We start from the raw sequence: 23,873 nt of genomic DNA, 5'->3' as shown, positions 1-23,873 counted from the left end.
ATTCAGGAGTCTCAAACTCAAGCATCCATAGGGGCCAGGCATGGGTGAGGAGGCCCAGGTACAAAACAGCAGGCAGCAGTGGCAACTATGATGACCCAGGCAGGACATGCACCACCTCAAGGGGAAGCTGTGACTCCCGTCCAACAAACAAAATGCTTGGACCATGCTGCAGACCCTGGCCCTCCAGCTGCTGGTACAGGGCAGGGTCCAACGGAGAGAGGACTTGTTTTTTCTTTTAAAGTTTATTCCCTCATACTGAGTCAGAAGTAAAAAAAATACAATAAAATAATGGAAATCTCAGAAGGCTGCTGGTTTTTCAGTGACAGGAAAAGAGGTGTAGGTGTAGGGGGGTGTGTGTGTGTGTGTATGTGAAAGAGAGAGAGAGAGACAGGGAGGAACAAAGAGGAGAGGAGCAGGAGGCGGGAGGAAGGAGGTGAGGAGGGAAGGGAATGAGAAAGTGGGGAAGGGAGAGGAGTAGGGAGGAGGTCCGAGACTAGAAACTACAGGCACTGCACAGAGGCTGGGGATGGAGGAGGGGCAGCGGTGGAGCCAGTGCAGGGGAAGCTGACCAGGCTCATCCTACTTCCCTGGCTCCTCTCAGCAGAACTCCCGTCCCTCATCCGTCACTGGCCCTAACCCTGCTGGAGCAAGGGTCCGGGCACAGAGGTCACCTCTAGTGGCTCCAGACTATCACCCCCTCCTCTGCCTCAGGAGCGGAGGGCAGGGCATGCCACATTCTAACTCCAACCACCCTTGGCCTCCATGAGGACACTCTGATTCCAGCCTGCAAGACAGTGACACAGCCTTGGAACATGCAGCCCGGGTGTGAGCCAGGCCTACTGAAGCTTTAGGACCAAGATCTTGAATGCAGAGGGACCTTAAAGGCACTGTCCTGTTGGCAGAGTCCCCCAGGAGAACCCCTCACTTAGGACACCCGCTCTGGCCACAGAGTGATCCCCCACTGGAGACACGCCAGGGACGGGCAGCACTCCATGAAAACATGACATGAAATGACTGACAACCGAGTCCTATACTTTTCTACTGGTGCTGCCATTGTACAACCAGCACTTAACCCAGAGGACGCCATGGGTCTAATTTACCTCCCCCCACTCATAAACTGAGGCAAACGTCTTCCCCCCTGTAGACACACTCAGCACATTCACGCAGAGGGGCTCAGAAAGTGGCACTAAGACTAAAACTACCAACCCGCTCTCCTTCTCTCTCGATCTTACCAACAGTCTCTGAGCCAAAATAATAAAAGGTTTAGAATTACGAAGACAGTGAAAGAGTATTCAAAAAACATCTTTTATTGGGCTAATACTTGAGACGATATAAACATGCTTTTAAATATACTTTTAATTCTAAAATATTGGCTAAGACTTAAAAGAGAACATTAACACTGAGCCTTCATTTCAGAAATTAAAAAGAAAAAAACAATTTGAAGGAATTTCATTACAGGCTTAAATGGGAGTTTTAATATGTGTACTGAATTGATAAGAAATTCGAATACTTGCAGCGATCTGCAGCAATATATGATAAGCTGTTTCAAGGTAAAATTGAATAATTAATCATTTAATACATATTTGAAAAGTTTTGAGCTTATAATAAGGAAAGTTCTATGCTAATTTAAAATATTAACTCATATCTTCACCCTAATGTTTAATAAAAAATTGGAAAGAATATTTTCCTTAATTATTCCCTACTTCCCACGGTTCCTCCAACTCCAATAATGCCAGTACACAGCTGAAGCAAAAGGTCTTTGGGAACTTAGAGATCCATTTCGCAGTTGAAGACGAACACAAATAATCACCTGTTAAAGTTGTGCTCCCTGTTTTAAATATAGCAATGTCTCTGTTTGTGAAAACAAGGCATCCCCATGTCACACTGCTTTATGATAAACTTTGCCCTCATAATTAGCAATAACTTAGAAAGCCCCTTCTAGACTGATTACAGTCATGCGTTGCTTAACCACCGGGACACATTCCGAGCAATGCATCATTAGGTGAGTTTGTCTTTGTGGAACATCATAGAGTGCACTTACATAAACCTAGATGGGATAGCCTACTCCACACCTAGGCTATATAGTACTAATCTTGGTCTGTCATCGACTGAAACCTTATGTGGTGCATGACTGCAATAGACTGTTTCATTTATTTGTTCAATAATTCATTTAGTCAGCAAATATTTATGGAGTACCTATTATGCCTTGGACACAATGTCAGGTGCTGGATATTAAAAAATGATTAAGACTTGGGGCTGGCCCGGTGGCGTAGTGGTTAAGTTTGTGCACTGTGCTTTGGGCACCTGGGGTTTGCTGGTTCGGATCCCGGGTGCAGACGTACACACTGCTTGTCGAGCCATGCTGTGGCAGGCGCCCCACATATAAAATAGAGGTAGAGGGGCACAGATGTTAGCTCAGGGCTAATCTTCCTCAAAAAAAAAAAAAAAAAAGATTAAGACAAAGTCCGTGATTTTAGTGAGAAGGTACCAGTGAAAAAAGGGAAGGATAGGGGCTAGCCCGGTGGTGCAGCAGTTAAGTTTGCACGTTCCGCTTCTTGGTGGCCCGGGGTTTGCTGGTTCGGATCCCGGGTGCGGACATGGCACCGCTTGGCACACCATGCTGTGGTAGGCATCCCGCATATAAGTAGAGGAAGATGGGCACGGATGTTAGCTCAGGGCCAGGCTTCCTCAGCAAAAAAAGAGGAGGACTGGCAGTAGTTAGCTCAGGGTTAATCTTCCTCAAAAAAATAAAAAAATAAAAAATAAATAAATAAATAAAGGAAAAAAGGGAAGGATAAAGACACTTAAAAAAGAGCTGCCAGTGCAGGTGAGGGGTGGTCTCAAACAGCTGAGCGTTGGTGGGAGAGCCACGGAGGATTGCATCAGTGCATTCTACCCTCAGCTGAGCGGCATACATTACTCCCTTGCACAAAATGCCAGATCATTCTTTCCCTTTGATGGAAGGGTATGGAAGTACAGTTACCGGCTGAGGGAAAGAGCAGGGACATGTCCAGAAGACATGAATGTGTGGGGTTTGGCAGGCAATGGGTGAGGCCTGCTGGAACTTTGCAGTTCACCTCTCACTGGGATTCCAACAGCATTTAATATTGGCAGCCATATTTTCCTTTCTGAGAGTGACATAGCATTCTCCTGTCTTTCTTCCTTTAACCACCACCTCTAAAATGAGCTTGAAACTTGTATCTTCAGCTGGGACCTCTCTTTAAGCTTCTGACCCATATAAATAGCTGCCTATTTAATATCTCCTCTTGGATGTTTCAAAGGCAATTCAATCTTAACATGCTCAAAATTGCCCTCACACCTCATCACCTTCCTCTTCCCCTCCAAGCCCTGGTCCTCTGCTCTGGCTCCCTATCCCTGTGAGTGGCACCAAATCCTACCTGGCACTTAAGGCAGAGGCCTGGAAGTCATCCTAGACATCTACTTCTTCCTCCTCCTCTCCAATCTCTACCAGAATCCAACCACCAACAATTCCTGTTGATTTTGCCTTTCAACATCTCTGCATTTCTCTCCATGTCCATCACTACGTTGTCTTGCATTCAGTTCATTCCTGCCATTGGGCCTTTGCACATGCTAGTCCTTTAGTCTGGATCAGTTTTCCTCCTCCTATATTTCCTTCACCTGGTTGACACTAGTTTAATCAATCCCTAACTAGATCAATACTTCCCATTAGCTGCTCTCAAGGCACTTTTCCTTTCAATACTTATCACAATTATAATTTTAGGATTCTTCGATTAATTTCTGTCTCCCTTATTAGACTATACAAGACAGGGACTGTATCTTATTTTCCTCACTATTCTAAAACTGTTGCCTGCAACACTGACAACAGTTAGTAAATATTCCTTGAATAAATGTAGGATGAATCAAGCATATGCATTCAGACTTGAGTTGCATGCCATCCTCTGTAACTTAGTACTTTCCCCAAAAAACACAGGGTCTGTCACAGCACCCTGTGATAGAGATGTGGCACCGACCTCTGTTGATGTGATTTGACCAACAGGCTTTATGTCGTTTCCAAATGTTTGCTGGGAGTAGCCCTGTCACCTTTAAAAAAGCACGGCTCCATTCTATTCTTTCTAGTTGAGAGAAAACTGAGAGAAGTCTAGGTTGGAGTTGAGGTCAAAAGTTTTAAGAACTGAGAACAAAATTTTTATTCTAACAGTTACATAATGTCATAACGTTTAACAACTTACAATATTAGAAAGCAAATTTTTTCCATTTTATTTCTATTAATATTTTCTAGAACAGACAAATGCATACAAAGCTTATATGACCTTTTCTTCCTTTTTCTTTATCTCTTATTTATTTCTAAAACTCTTTAACGACACTAATTTTTCCAGGCTTCAAATATAAGTTGCTTTACTTCAGCTTCATTTGTTAAAAAGGACTCTTACAATTTTGCACTCTGTTTGGAACCTGCATACTTGGTTGTTTGCACACAATTAAAGGTTAATAGATGATGCCAAAAGTATAGGCAACGAAAGAAAAAAAGTAGATAAATCGGATCTAAAATTTAAAACTTTAATTTTAGAAGTGCATCAAAGGACACTATCAAGAGAGTGAAAAGACAACCCACAGAACGTGAGAAAATATCTACAAATCATGTAAGTGATAAGTGTTTAATATCCAGAATATATAAAAAATTCCTACAACTCAAGAACAAAAAGATAAACAAACCCAATTAAAAATGGGCAAAGGAGGTGCTGGCCCCGTGGCCAAGTGCTTAAGTTCGTGCGCTTTGCTTTGGTGGCCCAGGGTTTCGCCGATCTGGATCCTGGGCGCGAACATGGCACCGCTCATCAAGCCATGCTAAGGTGACATCCCACATAGCACAATCAGAGGCACTCACAACTAGAATATCCAACTATGTACTGGGGGGCTTTTGGGAGAAGAAGATGAAGAAGGAAAAAAAGGAAGATTGGTATCAGATGTCAGCTCAGGTGCCAATCTTCAAAAAAAAAAAAAAGGGCAAAGGACTTGAATGGACATTTCGCCAAAGAAGATGTACAAATGGCCAGTAAGCCTGTGAAAAGATGCCCAACATCACCAGTCATTAGGAAAATGCGAGTCAAAACCACAATGAGATACCACTCACACCTACTAAGAGATAAGCAAGACAAAGACAGTAAATACTGTATGATATCACTTCTATGTGAAATTTTAAAAAGCCTAACTCATAAAAACAGAGTAAGATGGTGGTTACTGGGGGTGGGGGGTTGGGGGAACAGGAGAGAGACTGTTTAAAGGTACAAACTTACGACTAGTAGACAAGTCCTGGAGATCCGATGCACAGTATAGTGAATATAAACAATGTTGTATTATAATCATCAAACTTGCTAAGAGACTAGATCTTACTTGCTCTCACCACAAAAAAGAGAGGATAATTAGGCGACCTGATAGCAATCATATCACAATATAAAAATGTACCAAATCAACATGTTGTACACCTTCAATTTACACAATGTTTATGTCATATATATTTTCAATTAAAAACAAACAAAAAAACCGCCAAACCACTTCACATCTACTAGTATATCTATTAAAAAAAAAAAACCCCAAAACAAACAAAGTGTTAGCAAGGATGTGGTGCAACCGGGATTCTTGTTACTCTTGTTACATTGCTGGTGGGAATGTAAAATGGTGCAACTGCTCTGGAAAACAGGTTGGTGGTCTCAAACAGACACTTATACACAAACGTTTATAGCAGCATTATTCATAATAGTCAAAGGTGGAAACAACCCAAGTGTCCATCAACAGATGAATGGATAGATAAAATGTGGTTAATTCTCTTTATTTGGTAAAAATAAAGTAGCTATATGCTATAAAATTGCAATGAACACTGAATTAGCAAATATTGAACTGCTCTTCCTCGGGGAAACACAATGTTAGGTTCTCCAGAACCACTGGTCATAACATTTTCAACTGATCTATACATAATCTTGTTTTATGTGTATTTTTTGTTTAAAGACACCTTATTAATACATATTGTTGGTTCATCAACATGAACTCATGGCCCACAGCACTGTAACTCATGCCTGAAAGAAGCTTACTTAATACCTGTATTTTTTCCCCAAGGTACCTCACAGCCTTCTCGCACTTAGGAACACTAGACAGCGCTTCAGCACTGTGCTTGGGGGTCATTTTAAACAGTGAAATCACCAATAAAAAGCACACCAATGCAAGAAACGTAGCACTAAATAGACCATGAAAAGGGCACTTGCTTACAGTATGAGAGCCAAAACAAGAAGGCACAGAGCCTCAGCTGAAATGTACATGCTGGGCGACTCAAATTTATTGCCGCTCTGCACACATCTGTGAATGACCACAGAAGAGCTGCAAGTACCGACTCTGGGCTTACAAATAAATGTGGCCGGTAGGCCAATTCAGAAATCTGGCATCTTCGAACAAAGAGGGTCGCTTCTTATACATACAATGGAATATTATTCACCCATGAAATGAAATGCTGATACATGCTATTAAATGGATGAACATTGAAAACATTACACTAAGTGAAATAAGCCAGATGCAAAAGGACTCACGCTGCATGATTCTATTTTCATGAAATATCCAGAACAGGCAAATTCATATGCCAGAGGCGTCAGGTGTTTGGGGAAGGGGAGAATGTGGAAATATTGCTTTATGGGTTCCGTTTCTATTTGGGTTGATGAAAAAGTACTGGAGATCGTTGCACAACAATGTAAATGTAATTAATGTCACTGATTTGTACACTTAAAAACGGTTAAAATGGAAAATTTTATGTTATATATATTTATGACAAAAAATCAACAGATGTATTAAATAAAATTAAATGGATCAATCTAATCTTCCATTAAAACAAAATCAAATGGAGACACTAATAGAGATTCTTATTTACCCACACTTCCTTTTAAAACAAAGACCCTCCTTAATATGTTTTTCTTTTGGTTTACAGATCATATTTAAAAACAGGCTTACTATGTAATAATATCAACTGATTACTGAGGAAAACAAGTAAATTAAAATGCGCATGTCAGTTGTTTGGCCTCACTTTATGCTTTTGGTGAAAATTTATGCAGTTGAATTATTCTTTCTGACTAATTGCCAAAAGAAGGGTCACCTCGAGAACCAACAACTGACGTTTCCAAATTAATCTTCAGATTAAATTGTCTTTGCAATACACCATATTTGGGTGAACTGGTACTCTTAGATAAATTATTGCTGGTACTATTTAGGCATCTTGGCACTGTGTCCACTTTTAATTTTTTGTACTGCTTTTCTTTCTTTTATCACCAATCTATTTCTCACCTGCTTCCTTCCCTACTGAATAACCCTATTTTCATATCTCTTGAGAGAGCCATCTGCTAGAATGTGGCTGTGGTTACTATCATAATTCAAATGTTCCTTTTTATTTTAAGTATTTCTTGACCCAACAATTACAACGAAGCACCGCTGGATATAAACAAACGAAATGTGCTAACGTGGAATGCAAACAGTATTAAAATGTAAACTTAACATAGGAAGGGAATTCACAGCCAAAGAAAATCTATTCTAATTCTTTCAATCTTTTTAAACGCATCATAAAACTAAAAATGTTGTACTACAGAATAACATTTTGGCTTCTTTTATGATTGCAAAGAAGGGTAATTATGATTGTCATGAAAACAACATTGAGCAGCTGTATACTGTTAACAAAAGCACCATTATATGGATGCCTGCAAAAACTGGCACTTTATATATTCACATTTCCTAGAAATTAGATAGTCTTCCCAACTGGAGTAGATACCAAGAGACTGTTTTCTATTAATTGTGGCTTTGTACCAGTCAAGTTTTTGGAGCCAATTGGATCATCTTTCTTTTGGGACAATTCCCACATACTATTATGTGAGCTCTATATATACTGATTTATATACGCTCAGACATGTGCATTATCAGTTTGTAAAAAGTAACTTTTAAGTTCTCAAATGATAGATTTTTAACTCTTAAAAAATGCTAATATCAGTGGATCCTTTTACAAATGTACATCTGTTTAGAAATCATAAAAAAAGCATAACAAATAACTCTGCAGTTTATTTTATGAAGGCTAATTAATAGGTACTTACTCATTAAAGACTAGGTCTGGCGCAAAATAGAGAAATTGGCTGTTCGTATGTTTGTACGATCTCCAGCTCAAGGCAAATGATGATAGACACATCCAAGAATACTGGATTAGGGTAATTTGGTCCTCAAGAGGCAAATTTTTAAATCCTGGAGAACAGAACAATTAATCACAGAAATACACTTAGCATTTAAGTACATTCCAGGAAGAAGCTTCTTAAGTCAACCCCAAACAGCCACCTTTCTCTAATAACTCAAATCAATTCCAGAGCCATTTATGGAGCAACCACCATGGGCCTGGCCCTCTTCAACATTTCATTTCGGAGTCATTCTAAATTCTCAATGAGGGTGAACTGCCAGGGCAATTAAGCTGGGGAGTTTAGGGAGCTTCGTTGTGGATGACGGTCTAAAACCCTTGGTGAGACTGAAAGAATTTGTGTTAACATGTGAAGCTTGCTTCATCCTACTCACAAGGAATAACATTAAAATAAAGGGTAACTTAATAACTGTCAACACCTGCATATCTGCATTAATGTGGAAGATTTTACTTTTCCTGAGTTTGCAGTGGCTGAAAAAGGATTATTCCTTGCTTCCTATAGTCGAGGATAATACCTGACTTCAACAAAGTTCTGAAACAGAATAAGCATCCTTAGCACCTGTCCTCTCTCTCTCACAGTCTTCCTTCTCAAGCCCTTCTTCTGTTCCTTCTTCTGTTCCTTTTCTCCCCCCTACATTCCCCGTGGCATCATGGAATTCTTCTGTTTGTATGTAGTTTCACTTGGACAAGCTCTTCGGACAGTCAGTCATCAGAGCTTTCCCCAATCTTTCTTCTTATGGCTGCTGGTTGACCACAGGGAATCTAAGAAACTGTTTTGGGTTAACGAACAGGGATAATCTGATAGCAATTCTAAGTGATGTTTCTGTAGCTTAATAGGGGCCTTATTAATAAAATCCTATAGCATAAAAATGGCTAAAGTAGGAATTTCAAGCACAATTTAAAGGGTGCTGGGGGTAAAATGATATTTTCAGAAAGAAGAGTCTTTCAGGGTCTTAGACATCTTACTTAATAGGTCTTGGTTTACCTGGTCTGTGGTTAGATTAGCCCTGGGTATGAGCTGCTAATAATGGGCTTAGTTTGCGCTTTCACAAACAGAGTGTTTTTTACCTTACTAATATTTTTGGGACAAAATATCCCATTTTAATCATCAACAGAAGAAATGTATATATTATATTAATAATAGAACACTTAACTTCTCAGGAGAAATGAGCACGTTAACCAGATTTTTCCTGCAAACTTGATTCACTGGATATCACCTTAAAAATTTGACATCAGGATCTAACAGAAAGCTAACTCCAATCGCACTGTCGGATATGGCAAAATTTGTTGCCCTCACTTGTCTAAATCAAGATGCAGACTGTGAAAGGAGAGGCAATCCTACCTGGAATTACCTTTGCCCACTTCACGACTTGAATCATCTGTTTGCCTGCTAAGCGGTTTAGCGTGGAGAGCAGATTTTCGGCTGTGTCCGGTTTTGAGTTGTCATAGCCTGCATACACAATTTCGGGTTCAATGTTTTCAAGGACCATAGCAGGGGAAGGTGTGAGTGCTCGTGAAATCGTGGAGAGCTGAGGAACCAGTGCTGTGTTGACTGAGGGCTCTTTCGCAGGAGCGATGTAGGTTGTCCCTTCCTCGGGGCTCTGGGGGGGTGGAGGCGGGGGTGGGGGCTGTTGCTGCTGTGACTGTTCATCGTGAATCCCTTTTAACTTTCCCAACTTCTTTGACTTTCGAGCTGTAAAAAAATTATAAATGATAAAAGCAAATTAAAATTATGTTTGGGATACAATACATGAGGTAAATTACAATCAAACATTGACTTATATTGGCTAAAGCATATTTTTCCTCTTAAGATAACTTGTTATACTAACAGGAACAGTACCTTTTCAATATTTTTCTAATACCAGGCACTGTCCTAAATGCTTTATATAAATTAACCGATTTAACAATTTTATGAGTAGGTATCATTATGATTCTCATTTTATAATGAAGAAACTGAGACCAGGAGGGCTAAATATCCATCCAAGATCACACAGCTAGTAAATGTAAAATAGAGATAAGAGTTCAGAGAAAGGATCAACTACTTCACATGCTCACAAGTTACATATATCTCAACTATATCTTATATAAGCCAATAATGCCCACTTAGTATCCACCAAAGAGCTGCCAACAGTGCTACAATGGCCTCATTGAGTTTACCATCACAGGGTGGTCTCTCCTCCCTCTAATTAGCTTTCTTTGGCTTCTTTAATAGTTCTTCTTTGATGCTTCTCTACCACTTACTCTTCCTGTTGTGGTCCATGGGCAATCGCTTGTGTATGTAGAGTAGTCATTTTGTACAAATGCTGCCAGCCCTATGTCCCCAGCTATATTGTGAACGGCTCAAACACAAAGACTGGGTGTTCCTCCTCTTTTACAGCCCCCATGGCACCTTGGTAAATGCTACACCTATAGAAAGTTATTTATAGTTTCCATTGAATGAACGGGAGAGCAATCAACCCCAAAGCAAGGCAACAAAAGGGAAGAAATTAATTATCTGGATGATTCCAAACTGGGGAGCTAATTAGTAAATGTATAGGAATTGATGCTACAAAGAAATTCAGGTGTAAGTTACACCAATACACACATACACAATCTTTAAGAATCTGTCCCACTCTGTTTTTAATATAAATAGATAATTCACATATCATATAGTCTGGAACTAAAAAGTATCATACTATGTAGGAATCCCACTTTAGATTTTTAGAACATCCTATGCACAAGTGACCATATGTTCTGATTCACCCAGATTAGTCCTAGTTTAGGCTTGTTTTCCCAGCATGATTACCAATAGTGCCCTGTTTACTCCTCAAAGTGCCACAATTTGGACAATAAATAATGTGGTCATCTTAATTAAAACCAAAGAATCAGTATTAACTTTGATAGCAACTGCTTTCTTTCACATTTCTCTCAAGAGTTCTTAAAATAGATAATGGGAAATGAAAGAATGGGGAGGTGGAAGGTCAATGGGAGGGTTTGTGGCTGGATGGCTGGTGAGTGGGGTGGATGGGAAGATGGATAGATAATTGGGAAGATAGATGAATGAATGAATGGATAAAAAGAAAAGAAAGTTTAGAACTGAGCTTAAAGCTGTGATAACTTACTTTGCAATTGTAAGGTTTTCAATTTTATTAAAGAATTTATTTGAAAATTCTTGAAAAACCAGACATCTTTTACTTAGTTCAAACGTGTGTGAGGAACTCATAAAATACAAATTTAACATAGAGAGGGCCATGCCACACTGATTAATTTGATTTTAAAAATAACCATTCATGTTTACAATTATGGCCATTAATATTTACCACATTCATCACAGAAACATTTACTAATTCAGATAAAAGAAAAGCTGCTACCCAACAAGAGATATATCTGCCACACATTCATTAAATATTGGAACTGGGCTTAAAAGATGAACTGGACGTAATTCCTATCTTTAAGAAGTTTAAAATTAGCAAAACAATTAAAAAATTTCAGTCATTTTGAATAACTTCATTTCTTTACAGATTGCCTCCTTCAATAAAGGACTTGTGGCAGAAAAATCTGATTTTTAGAATTGTTTCAATGAAAAGTGGATGTATCATATTCATATATGCTAATGGGAAGCTGGAACAAAGTCCTGCCCAGTAGTGCTGAGCTCACAGTAGGTAACTAAGATGCTTCTGACAAATACATGAGTGAACAAAAGAAAAATAATCAGCAAAACGCCTCCAAAACTAGAAAAGCAGGGAAGGAGAAGAAAAGAACATAACGATTTGGTCAATTGATGACTCTCTAATAAGAGCTTGAGAAAGTCCACAATAGCACAGATTGGTCATTTGGGTAATCAGATCCTTGGAGCGGCCTTTGTGTCACATAAACTTTTCTCTAAGCCTCCAGTGATTCATCTGAAAAACAGACACAACAGTGCTACCCACTCCTATCTCACAGAGGGCTAAGTGATAAGAAAAATAAAAACATGTTGAAAATTATTACTAACATCTGAAACAATATTTCAATGTTACTTCTATTCTTTCCCATAATTTTGCAAATATTAAAAAGGTTCCAGTTCATTAAAATGTCCTCAGCCTTTCTAAGACTACATCTGATGATAACAATAATTTGATTGACTAGAAATAGCCAAGGGTGATATTTTCAAATTTTATTAAAAGCGATATTTGCTTGTAAATTAATTATAAAATTCATATTTGTTTTAGACCTTAGGTCTATAATGCTGTATTTATTCGCAAGGCTGATTTAAGGTCAATGCTATGAAATATCATGAAGAAGAATGCTTAATATTTTTTATAGCACTTACACAAAACACTGTGGCCTGTAGCACAGACTGGTCATTTTGGTCATTGACCTATTGAGCAAATCATCAACATTATGTTTAGTATTTCAGTTACATTTAACTTTGTGCTGTGATTTTGTGAATATATATGAGACACACTTGGAATTAAGTAATAATCTATATTTACTTAAATAGTTCAAGGTAATGAATACTATTAGTGTGCAGATTCTTCAGACAAATGTATTCAACCAACATCTTTTCTAAAAGTATGGGGAATATAGTTACATAATTAGTTATACTTATATTACTGAAAGTAGCCTTTTAAAATGCTTGAAAATTTTATACTGCTCTTCTAATACATGCTGTATGCTCAAATTAAAGCTCCTGAAAGTTGTTAATAATGTCTTATGTATTCCTGTAACATCACTTTCCATGATGCTTATGGGCATTCAATAATTGTTGAATAAATTTATTTCAAATTCAAATCAATAAATTTTAATAAACTATTACATCCCATTAATGAAATACCAATTTACTCCCATGTGGAAAATACAAGGAAGTTTCTAAGATTTTAAGATAAAATTTATGAATTGTTAATTATTATTCCCTTTCAAAATTTCTACTGTGTAATGAACCATTGGTAGAGTTATTACTCTTAAAATGCCATATGTAAAATAACAATAAGCTAAATTTATTGAGCACTTACATGCCAAGCACAGCTCAAAACACTTTTTAAAGGTTTTAAGCGTTCCAATGTTCACCACGACCCTACGATTAGGCAATATTATTATTTCCATTTTACAGGTGAAGAAACTGAAGCAGAGAGACATCAAGTACTTCTTCAAGGCTGCAGAGCTAGTAAACACCGGGGCTAGGCTTTGAATCCAGCCACGGCTCGGAGCCCACACTCTTAACCTCTACGCTATGCAGTCTCTCTTGTAATCAATCCTTTTCTTTTTATCTAATTTGTACTATTTTTATACTTTAAGATTAGCAAAGGCTTCAAATCCAAGTGTATAATTAAGATGTTTGCTAATTACACAGGAAAATCTTTGGCCAAAGATACTTAATGAGCATGTTTCCATTATACAAAGCATCAGTGAACATAAATTTTGGGTCTCATCACTACCTATCACCTTACTAAATTAACAGAGTTAATGGCCATTGGGCTCAGAAACTCACGCTCCCAGGTGGCTAGGGCCACACTTCTTTCTCAGTTGGCAGCAACAGTAGGGAGATCTGTGTGTATGTGTCTGTGTGTAGGGTGCATTAATATGACTATAAAGGTCCCCCAATCCCACTTAAACCTAGAGGAGTTTCACCTGTTCTACCTGGATGTTGTAGTAACTAATATGGGCTTACTGGCTGTCCTCATGTGCCAAGTTCTTAATTACTAGCAGCATCTTGGCAGCCACTTTTTCCTGACACTGTGAAGAGACAGAACTCACTAGATGCTCCATGAATTGCTCCCCCAGGAGCTGTACAACGGGGAGGCCCTGCTTCCTATTCTGACCAATGTGCAGAACAGTAAGCAGGGAGCATCTGGTAGGACCCTATAAAAACAGTGGAAAATTCCCAGTGGGATCTCAAGATTTACAAAGGCCTTGAAAACATAGGATGGCAAGACTCCTTTTTGGTTTATTCTACCTCCTGAAGCTGATACGACCTGTTACATACCTTTTGACAAACTACTGGTGTGGTAGAATGATGGCTGTTTAGGAATTATATCATTCTTGCATCCCACAGTAAAATGATCCAATAAACAAGGTTCTCATAGTACTTTCATTGTGATCTTTCTCAAGTGTGTTCAATTAAAGATTCTTTAGTCTTAGAAATGGGTAATCAGAACAGCTGTTTCTTCTTCTGGAGTAGAATAAAAGACTGATATGGAATTTTTTCTTGCACAAGATTTCACTGGAAAAATTTAAAGTGAGAATTCTGTCATTTCAGAAATACTTCATTATACGTCTTGAAATTTTAGGTCTTGGCAGTAAATATTAGAGAGGCTATATTGAGGTTATACGAAAACATGTATTTTTCTGTTCACAGGCCAAATGTAATTACTGGTTTAAACCCACAGGACAATAACAGCACCCCCATCCTCTTTCTTTCACAGGTCATTTCTCTTGCCACCCTCGCCCTTATCACACTTTCCTATTTTCCACATCATCTTTATTTGTATGACTTCTTTTTGCCTTTCTACTGCCAGAGGAGGAATACTCTCAGAGTTAGGGTGACAACCAAGTATTTTTGTGTCATGAAACCAAAGGAAGGAACGTCATCTTTCTACAAGTTTAAAAGGTTTTGCAACAAAATCTCTCTAATTTGTAGTAATAGGAAAAAGAGCATCTATGGTTCTCAAGGCAATATACACTAACAGAACTGGGGTGAGGATCTAGGGGCACATTGCTTTCTGAATAAATAACTAGCTTCTCAAGTGATAATAAGGAAGCGGCATTTCAATTGTTTATAAATACTCAAGCGGTTAAGGAACTTGAAAACAGGGTGCTTTTAAAAGTGTCTCTAAACATTCTCAAATTAATCGACAAAATTTAATAAGTTAACAGGCATTATGGATTTTCTTAGCACAGAAAATATGCTAAGGCATACTCGAACCAACCTTTGGCCACTTTAAAAGACATTCCACATCACACACACGCACATACAAAACAGTTAACTATGGGAGGTGATGGATATCTTAATTAGCTTGATTGTAGTAATCATTACCCAGGAATACTTATAATACTGCATTGTACACCTTAAACATATAAAATTTTTTATTTGTCAATCATAACCTCAATAAAGCTAGGGAATAAAAGACATTCCAAACTAGTGGACCTCCATATATTAAATTTTAATGTGCATATAAAGAGATCCATAGATATGTTTATAACTATAACAAATATAATTTTGTTGTTATTGTTGTAGAATGTTTATCTATTACTTAGCAAACAACTAATATCCACCCATTGGGTACAAAGTGCCCTGGTTTTGTGAGCAGTGCCATATTGAATAGCAAGATCTGAGCCCGGACAAGAGATTACAATCTCAGGGAAGATGGATCAACAGAGAAGAAAGTAACTAGGTTTATAAAGCAGGCTATGATAAATTTTGGGTCAGTGGTACTGATGACATATTCAGAGAGTTAGACCATAGCAGGGAGAAGCTGTTTTATCTTTCTATGGGAGCTCACATGTTCCTGTACCCCTCTGTATTAATTCCTACCACGCCCTGATTTGCTTTTGGTGTGATTCAGAATTTACTGAGGGCCCATGTTGTCTGGGCCACTTTGCTGTGTGGGGATCCACTCAAAGTTAAGCACCACTGACCTTTCTATGAGAATAGTCCCTCAGACAAGAAGTCCAATCTGAGCAGAGAGACTCAAGGGAATCTGAGAGAGTAAGAACAGGGGTCCACTGATTTTGCAGAGATAGTAACAAGGTTCTGGAAGAACACCTCCAATCACATATTCTGATACCTTTCCTGCTGGAGACAGGGAGTCAGAAAGAGGCAAAGCCAGCATCTGACTGCAAGGTACTCCTGGGGCTAGACAGATTTGATTAACATGATTGTTTACGCGGCATTTATATTTTCTGTAATTATATTCTTTTTTTTCTCCTGTAACACTTAGCAACATTTTTTCCTCCATTTTTTCCTTCTCACACCAGTCAGATTCAGGAATGTGTGTACACATGAGGACGTGTGTGGGGAGGGTTCCGTCTTGGATCACTTTTAAAGGTGAGGCAGCATGTCTCCAAGATCTGCCCAGCCTGGGACTGCATTAAACCTAGCAAGAATCTCAGAAGAAAAGGAAACAGAAATGCCAGAGAAAAGACCTCTTGGTGATAGCCTCTGAGTGATGGAGAAATCTTCCAGAGCCTTTCTTCCACTGAAACCTTAGCTAGGTTTGTATTAAAACAAGAGAGACTACCACTGCACTGAGCAGCCTACACTGTAATTCCAAAGCTCCTTCTGGCACCACTTTTGAAGAACTGCAAGCAGTGGTGGAGGAGTGTGGCAGCCACCACCTCACAGACAGGTGGGCTGGACCGAGGATTTATTATATGGAACACCTTCCGCCTGGGCCTTGCCATTGTTGTGGTGATAAATAGCTCCAGGAAGTATCGGACGGGAGCAACAAAATGACAAACCCTCCACCCATAAAGCTTTGGACAAAAAAAACCCAAGTATAAAAAAGGTAGAAAAAGACCGGGATTGACTTATTCTAGGGTAGAGGGTGAGGGATATGAGAAACCAAATAGCAATTTCAAAAACTTAAAAAGACATTTGCCAAATCACGGTGAGCACCTATTTTCTATTTCCATTGAGGTCAAGATAAGATATAAAGGGTTTAAAGGGCAGAAGAAGGGATTTAGAATAGACATTAGGAGAATTTCCTCCAAATGTTCTGGAATGTGCTCTGGAGAAAGCCTGGAATGCGTTGCTAGCAAGAACATGTAATATTCCTTTCTAAAAACTCTGAAGTAATAGGTAGACAGGTACCTTGCTTGCCTGAATGCAGTTCTGCCCTAAGGGAGAAGAAAGTGATTACATGAGTTATCAAGATCCCGTGGCCCTACGATGGAAGTAAATAAGACCTCCAACGTACATTCCAGACTTAGATTTGTCTGAAAGGAACTTCTCTGTGGTTCATGTTTGTCTGAAAAACAGGAATAAATCCCTTACACGTGTAAGTGTGGTAAGAGATAATTTTGGAAATATCTTTCCAAAATATGCTCAAAGGGCAAATACTGTCAGCTCAGAATGCAGGCTCAGAGGAACGTCCAGCACCGTAGGAAAAAAAATTCATGAAGGCCTCTATGCTCACTTCTATACTATCCTCCAGCAGGCACACACTTTTTGGTTTCTCTTGATCCTGAGATTATATAATTTTATTAAGGGGGAAAGTAGTAATAGTAAAGAGCTATCATTAATTGAGAATCTGCATGTCATGTACTAGGAGAGCATCTTTTTAAAAAAAATCCCGTTTAATCCTCATAAGTGCCCTGTGAAGTAGACACTATTGTTAGCACCATTGTGCTAAAGTGGTAAAGTGGCTTGGACAGGGTCACAGGGGTGGTCTGACAGTTATTGTGGTAGAGTCAGAAGGTAATTTATTGTAATGACATGGAAAATCAGAATAGAGAAACCCCATTACATTTGCAGATGACATAAAATCAGGAGGTCAAAGGGGTGTGAAAAGGACCTAGAGCTCAAATGACTTTTCTAAATTATCAGCAAGGTTACCTACCATTGGATTGTCTATATTGAAGAGATTAGTCATTTTAATAGGGGGCATATAACAGCCTGTACCAATACACACGGTGTTTTCTCTCCTAATTGCCCAGGCAGAGCAGGCAACTTCTACACGCTTGGGGGCTGTTGCTGTAGCAGATAACTCAGGCTTTTTGCTTTTGCTCCTTGTTTTGACACCTTAATTCTGATGGGAGGAGAAACCAAAGGAGGCAGAAATCAAACCAGTCAGTCTGTATAAAAAATAGAATTTAAGAGAAGAACTCACTACTTCTGATTAAAAATAAAGTTTCTAAGTTTCATTGCAATTGATAGTCGAGTTCTTCAAACAAATATATATATATACATCCGTGCCCATCTTCCTCTACTTTATATATGGGACACCTACCACAGCACGGCTTGACAAGCGGTATATAGGTCCGCACCCGGGATGTGAACTGGTGAACCCTGAGCCACCAAAGTGGAATGTGCGAACTTAACTGGGGCACCACTGGGCCAGTCCCCAAACAAATATATTTTTAAAACCAAATGAGCATTCTTTAGAAAATACAGATTATCTATCTGCTTTGTAATTCTTATTCTTTGGGAATAACTATGCTATGCTGAAGATTGATATATGTGCGTATGCCAAACAAAACAAACAAATAAGCAAAAAAAAAGAAACAACCTCCATCTAGTTTTATAATATAATTAAGAAAACAGCACTATGATAGCTGTGGCCGCCCAGCAAAAGGTCCCTCCCTCAGTTAAAAAGTTAATTCTTTAACAGCTGCAAAGGCTGCCTTCTTGGCATATGTTTGAGCAGAGAATTTATGACATGAAGCCTGATCTCATTGGGTATGCAAGGTAAATAGTCTCATTAAGAATGTTTTATGAAGAAACATTACTGTTCTAACAAGGTCAAAGGGTAAAGAAGGTATGAGAAAGAGGCAAAAGGCAGTGACCCAGAAACAGACTACAGCACCCAGCTTAATTTACTGGGCCTCCCCAAGACCTAGCGTGATCCTCCATAGGCTCAGGCCAAAAAGAACTAGTCAGATGCTAGAACACACACCGGGCAGAAACCCACAGGAAGGGTCCCGTGCAATCCTCCTCACACTGGCAAGTCTGCTAAGCAGGATCTATCATAAGCAATACCATATAAACAAATAAGAGTTGACCCAACAGAGACATTAGGAAGCCATTTACTCTCGGTAGTAGCATTTTTCTTTATAAAATTTTCAGCAGGAGAGTCCTTAAATAAGCTCTCAAAGAACATTTAAAATATAATGCAGGAACTTTTGTTTGCACATCACTTTTTAGGTGTGTTTCAATTATTCTGTTTTTCCCTCTTAGCATTTGTTTCTACTTTACTGCAATGGTTTCCTCATCTTGGTCCCTTTAATGGTACCCAGTGACCTGACAACTTGTAAGTATCCAAGAACTCTAAAGCAACTAGGATTCAATCTCAGGATTTTTTTTATGATTAATGTACCTAAGAAATAAAATCTATGGAGTGGAATGGAAAAATATACACACTAGTAAAAGTTTTATACAGACTAGTAAAAGTTTTATCTCCAAAATCAATTTTCTTCAGAATATTTCATCCTTTTCAGCTCAATATTTTTTCTATAAAATAATTAGAGACACATCATTACAGTTTTAATTATTTTTTCAAGGACTATTACTTAACAGCATATTTGATATAAAATCATCTTAATTTTAATCAAATTATAAGTAATGCCTTACATTATTTATATGAAAAGTAAACTGACTAAGTTTTAGTTGAGACTACCATGTTGAGATAGTAACTGAATAATTAAAAATTATTAAAATTGCTTAGTGAGACAAAGAACTGGTGAGGCAGATAACCAAACATAAAATAATAATCTTATTAACTGACACAAACAAAAATATTTTTCACAACTGGTATAACGTAGAAAATATTCTGTATTTCTGAGTACTATCACTCTAGTAAAATTAAGAACATTTTACAAATGCAAGACAAAGAAGCCAACCTGAATTTTTAAAAAAGTCTTCATGTTAGAAGCTAACACTAATATAGAAAAAGATGAAAATAATAAGTACATGTTAATGAGTTAACATTAACAGGATGCCACTCAAGTTTGGGGGGATATTAAATAGGCCTGAGGAAAGAGAAAACAAATGTCAATGTTTATAGCTTTTATGCATTTTAAATAAACAGCATTCCACATTTTATTTCACTGACATTATCAGAATGAGTCTAAATTAAGAATTAATAGTAGCCAATGATGCATGTACTTGAAAAAAAATTATTTTTCTAGGCTGGGATCTCTTCAGGATGCAGGCTGAATTGGTCTGGAAACTCCCAGATAAAGCTGAGCCAAACCAAATGGTCTTTTTTCAATAAGCGAGTCTCTTGCATTTGCTTCTTGTGTTTTCATTCCAGCTTTTCTTTGCACACAGGATTAGGATTGAAACATCTTGAGGCACTCTGATGATGTCTTGTGTTGGCAGGTCTCCGGTCACTGCTGAGGAGGAGCCTTCTGGCTGCTTGGTGGTGAGCAGAGCCATGCCAGGGCAGGGGCAGACATGCAGGCCTGACCTCTCCGCTCTGTTTAGAAGATTTCTTTTGGTAGTCTGCCACAGTGTAAATTCCAGAGCTTCGGTGACTCTCTCAAAACGTAGTTCAGCACAGCAGACTGAACAAACCCATCTTTAAAAGAAGATGCTTTCCACTTAGGTTTCAAAAGTATTCTTCAAATTTCTATCATTTAGCTACATTAAAAAAAAAGGTCCGAGAGAGAATTTAAGAAAGTTCTTAATAAATATGATGTTAACTCATTAAAAAGAAACTTTTAGGAGAAGTAAACGTTAAATGCCTTTTTATTCTCAGTGATTCCTTAAACTCCATATTTTTCTTTCATACATAAGACTGAACCATAGACTTAGATGGAAACAAGTCAGCCCTTCTCCATCAAAGCTGTGAAGACGAGTGGCCCCAAGGAAGTCTTCTGGAGACTATTTAAGTAGTTCAGGAAGGATAACTGGGCCATTTCTGAAAGTTTTCTTTGGGGCCACAATTCACATTTAAGTCACTGTTAGTAATTTCTAAAGTAATATCACATTTACAATAAGGAGATTAAACAAAAACAGTTATTTGTTTCTTCTCACAAATTGCTTGCCATTTTCCTATTAGTATTTTGTTTATGTTCCAAAGACAGGTTTCCCTTCATTTTAAACAAAGTCTGCTAGCGTGTTGTGATTTTAACACTCCCATGTGTGGCTCCGAAGAATGAGCAGTGCCTTGAATGATGGATTTCACTGCTGGCTTTGCTAGTGTTAGAATGAACTTCTTCCACGTTGCAGGGTGGCCCATCGCTGTCACCCTAGAGCACAGGTCTTCACTAGGAGTCAGTTCTTCACCGTTCACTTGGGTTAAGGTCAATTTCATGCTATGATTTTCAAATGGACGATGTGGTTCTAAGTCACATACCACATAAAACACAATTTTTAACCTCCACAGTAATTTTTAACTTCCTCATAATTGAATTGAGATGATACAAGCCTATAACCTTTCCTTTAGAGAATTTCTATCCTTTAACGGTATTTTCTTTGGACCCACAGCTAGGATTAGAACTTTTCTTTCAGATTCAAAAATTCTCCCTTTACAGATATGAGCATAGAGACTAAAGATCATGACATCATGCCCAACATAACGATATAGTCTATATTCATTTGTTTGATTTCTGGATTCTCATGTTTAGAACTTATCTAAGGATTTTATTGCATGGCACGCAGTAGGTGTTAAATAAGTGCTTATTGAAGAAAAGGAAAGAAAGTGCAAATAAACGAATGAATGAATGCTTTGCTGACCTTCTACAACTGGTTAGATTTATTAATGCGATGGCTATAGCCACCATTCTCTAACAAAGCTTCTAAGGAAAATAGAGAGAGAGGATGGTAGGTTTCACCCAAACCCCAGTGAACTAGGCTAGTCTGTCTAGCAAACAACTTTAGCCAAGGCTCAACCCAGCCACAGTCTGATAACAAAGGCAGGTCAGGTGGTCTGCAAGCAGCAGCAAGCCAGGCACAGTAGTAGCGTGCAGGCAGCCCTGCCACTTCTTACCTTGACAGAGTCTAAAGAGAGACGAACCTCTTTACCTTCATAGAAGAATCATACTCTAAGAGACAGAATCCAGGAAAGAGGCACACTACATGCCTAATCTTCGGGCCCAATTAGTATCACTGAATTAGTCCCGTCAGCACAGGTTCCTTTTCGTGGGTGGAATGATGGGAAATGTTTTTGTCCTTGACTCTGACACATCTTTGGGGAGAGGTGGAGGCGCAGAGAAAGCTGTGATCGTCTCCTTCCCCAAATGACCATCATCAATTCAACATTTTGATACCTAAATTGTGAGCCCCCAATAGAATCACAGCCTTCTAGAACCAGAAGGGACATCACAAAACAGCCAGTTCAATTTCCTCATTTTAAATCAGAGGAAATAAAGTTCCAGAAAGATGAATTGACTTGCCCAAGATTCCAGCTGGTAGAGGTGGCAGATACACTCAGCCTCATCATTTCAAGTTCAGTGGCCTGTTAGCAGTGTCAGCATCAAAATTTTAATATACGAGGGGCTTAGAGAAACTTGTAAAAACCTATTTGTTCAGGGAGACATTTATTTATATTTATTCATAGCAGGTTGGAAGGCACTTGACTAAAATTATGAGGAGAGGCTAAAGACCTCTCCCCAGGCCATCCAACAACCACTTTAATATCTGTTTAATTTGGCGTAAACACAAAGCCATCCAAATAGAATGCCAGCTTCCTCAAAAGTAGTTTCTTCAGGGGCCAGCCTGGCGGCGCAGCGGTTAAGTGCGCATGTTACGCTTTGGTGGCCTGGGGTTCACCAGTTCGGATCCCAGGTGTGGACATGGCACCGCTTGGCACGCCATGATGTGGCAGGCATCGCACATAGAAACTACAGGAAGATGGGCACAGAAGTTAGCTCAGGGCCAGTGTTCCTCAGCAAAAAAGAGGAGGATTGGCAGCAGTTAGCTCAGGGCTAATCTTCCTCAAAAAAAAAAAGTTTCTTCAGGATTATCATGAGAAGAAATCAAAGCTGGATAACAAAGCTACCCATGATTCTTAGCAGCGAGCTAGTTAGCAGACCAACGGTGTTTGTATAACTGAGTTGTCCTACCTGTGTAGAAGGACATCTACATTTTGGTAATGACATACCAAAGGATATGCCTTGACAAATGGCCCAATAATTGCCATGTATCATTCTAACTTTAAATTTTAAGAAGTCACTGAATAACTGCTATAGACCTAACTATCAAAGCCCCATGATTGGAGTTCAATACATTATAACACACAGAATATCAGACATGAGTTGAAGCCCCTGAAGGCAGGTACCTACAGTGGCATCAACATGCAGCTTTCCTAAGTGCCAAGCAGCATTTGGAGGAGTAGCTCTGAGGTGCCTACAACTACCCTCACCATTTTGCCTTCATGGAACAAGTACACGGCATAAACTAATATCTCCAGGAGTCAATCTTTTGTAACATTTTGTATGCATCAGTTTGGTTAAGAAATCAGTAACATGGATTATTTTCAACATTTTCAGTTGTTATAGTCCATGCTTTTTCACTTTTTGACTTGGTTCATATGTTTAAAAAACAAATTTTTAATCTTGTATCTTACATTTTTAGGGGACCACTATCAACTAGCTTCTTATGGGGAAGACATATGGTATATTACAAAAAATGGGGAAAACAGACTAGAAATTTTGAGAAGGAACCCTGTAAGATATACTATTCAGCCACTTGGATGACTTAGATGGACCAAATATGATCATATATAATTTCAATTCTTGTCCATAAAATATATTTTAATTTGCTTATCTCCCAATGTATAATTATTAAAAGTTATGTATATTTTGAGGGCTTAATAAAAGTAACAGGATATAACCGAGAAATTCAATTAAGAAAGGATCTAAAAAAAAAAATGAAGAAAAGCATAGTGCCAGAGATTACAAAAACAAAGATTATCCTACCACTTCTCTGACTGTGGCCGATGCATGCTCTTCTTTAGAATCACCTGGGGGCTTTTTCAAGATGTAGAATCTTGGGTGACCCCCACATCAACATCTAAGAATATCCATAAGTGGGGGCTGAGAGTCTTCATTTTTAACAAACTCC

At 38.6% G+C, this 23,873-nt stretch overlaps 1 protein-coding gene across 7 annotated transcripts in view; it reads right to left on the bottom strand.

Annotated features, from left to right (window-relative positions):
- Positions 1-23,873, bottom strand: part of NR3C2 (nuclear receptor subfamily 3 group C member 2) — a 325,890-nt gene that overhangs the window by 57,125 nt on the left and 244,892 nt on the right. For all 7 annotated transcript variants that reach the window (XM_070611634.1, XM_008513775.2, XM_070611631.1 and 4 more), the window contains exons 5-6: positions 9,531-9,881; positions 8,097-8,241 (exon numbers count right to left, since the gene is read on the bottom strand). In XM_070611634.1, the coding sequence (XP_070467735.1) occupies positions 8,097-8,241; positions 9,531-9,881 (496 nt within the window). The remainder of the gene's footprint in view (positions 1-8,096; positions 8,242-9,530; positions 9,882-23,873) is intronic.

This window comes from Equus przewalskii, chromosome 2, assembly GCF_037783145.1.
Source record: "Equus przewalskii isolate Varuska chromosome 2, EquPr2, whole genome shotgun sequence".
NCBI lineage: Eukaryota > Metazoa > Chordata > Mammalia > Perissodactyla > Equidae > Equus > Equus przewalskii.
The sequence above is the reverse complement of the archived record's forward strand: the minus strand, read 5'-3'. Positions and strand labels throughout refer to the sequence as shown.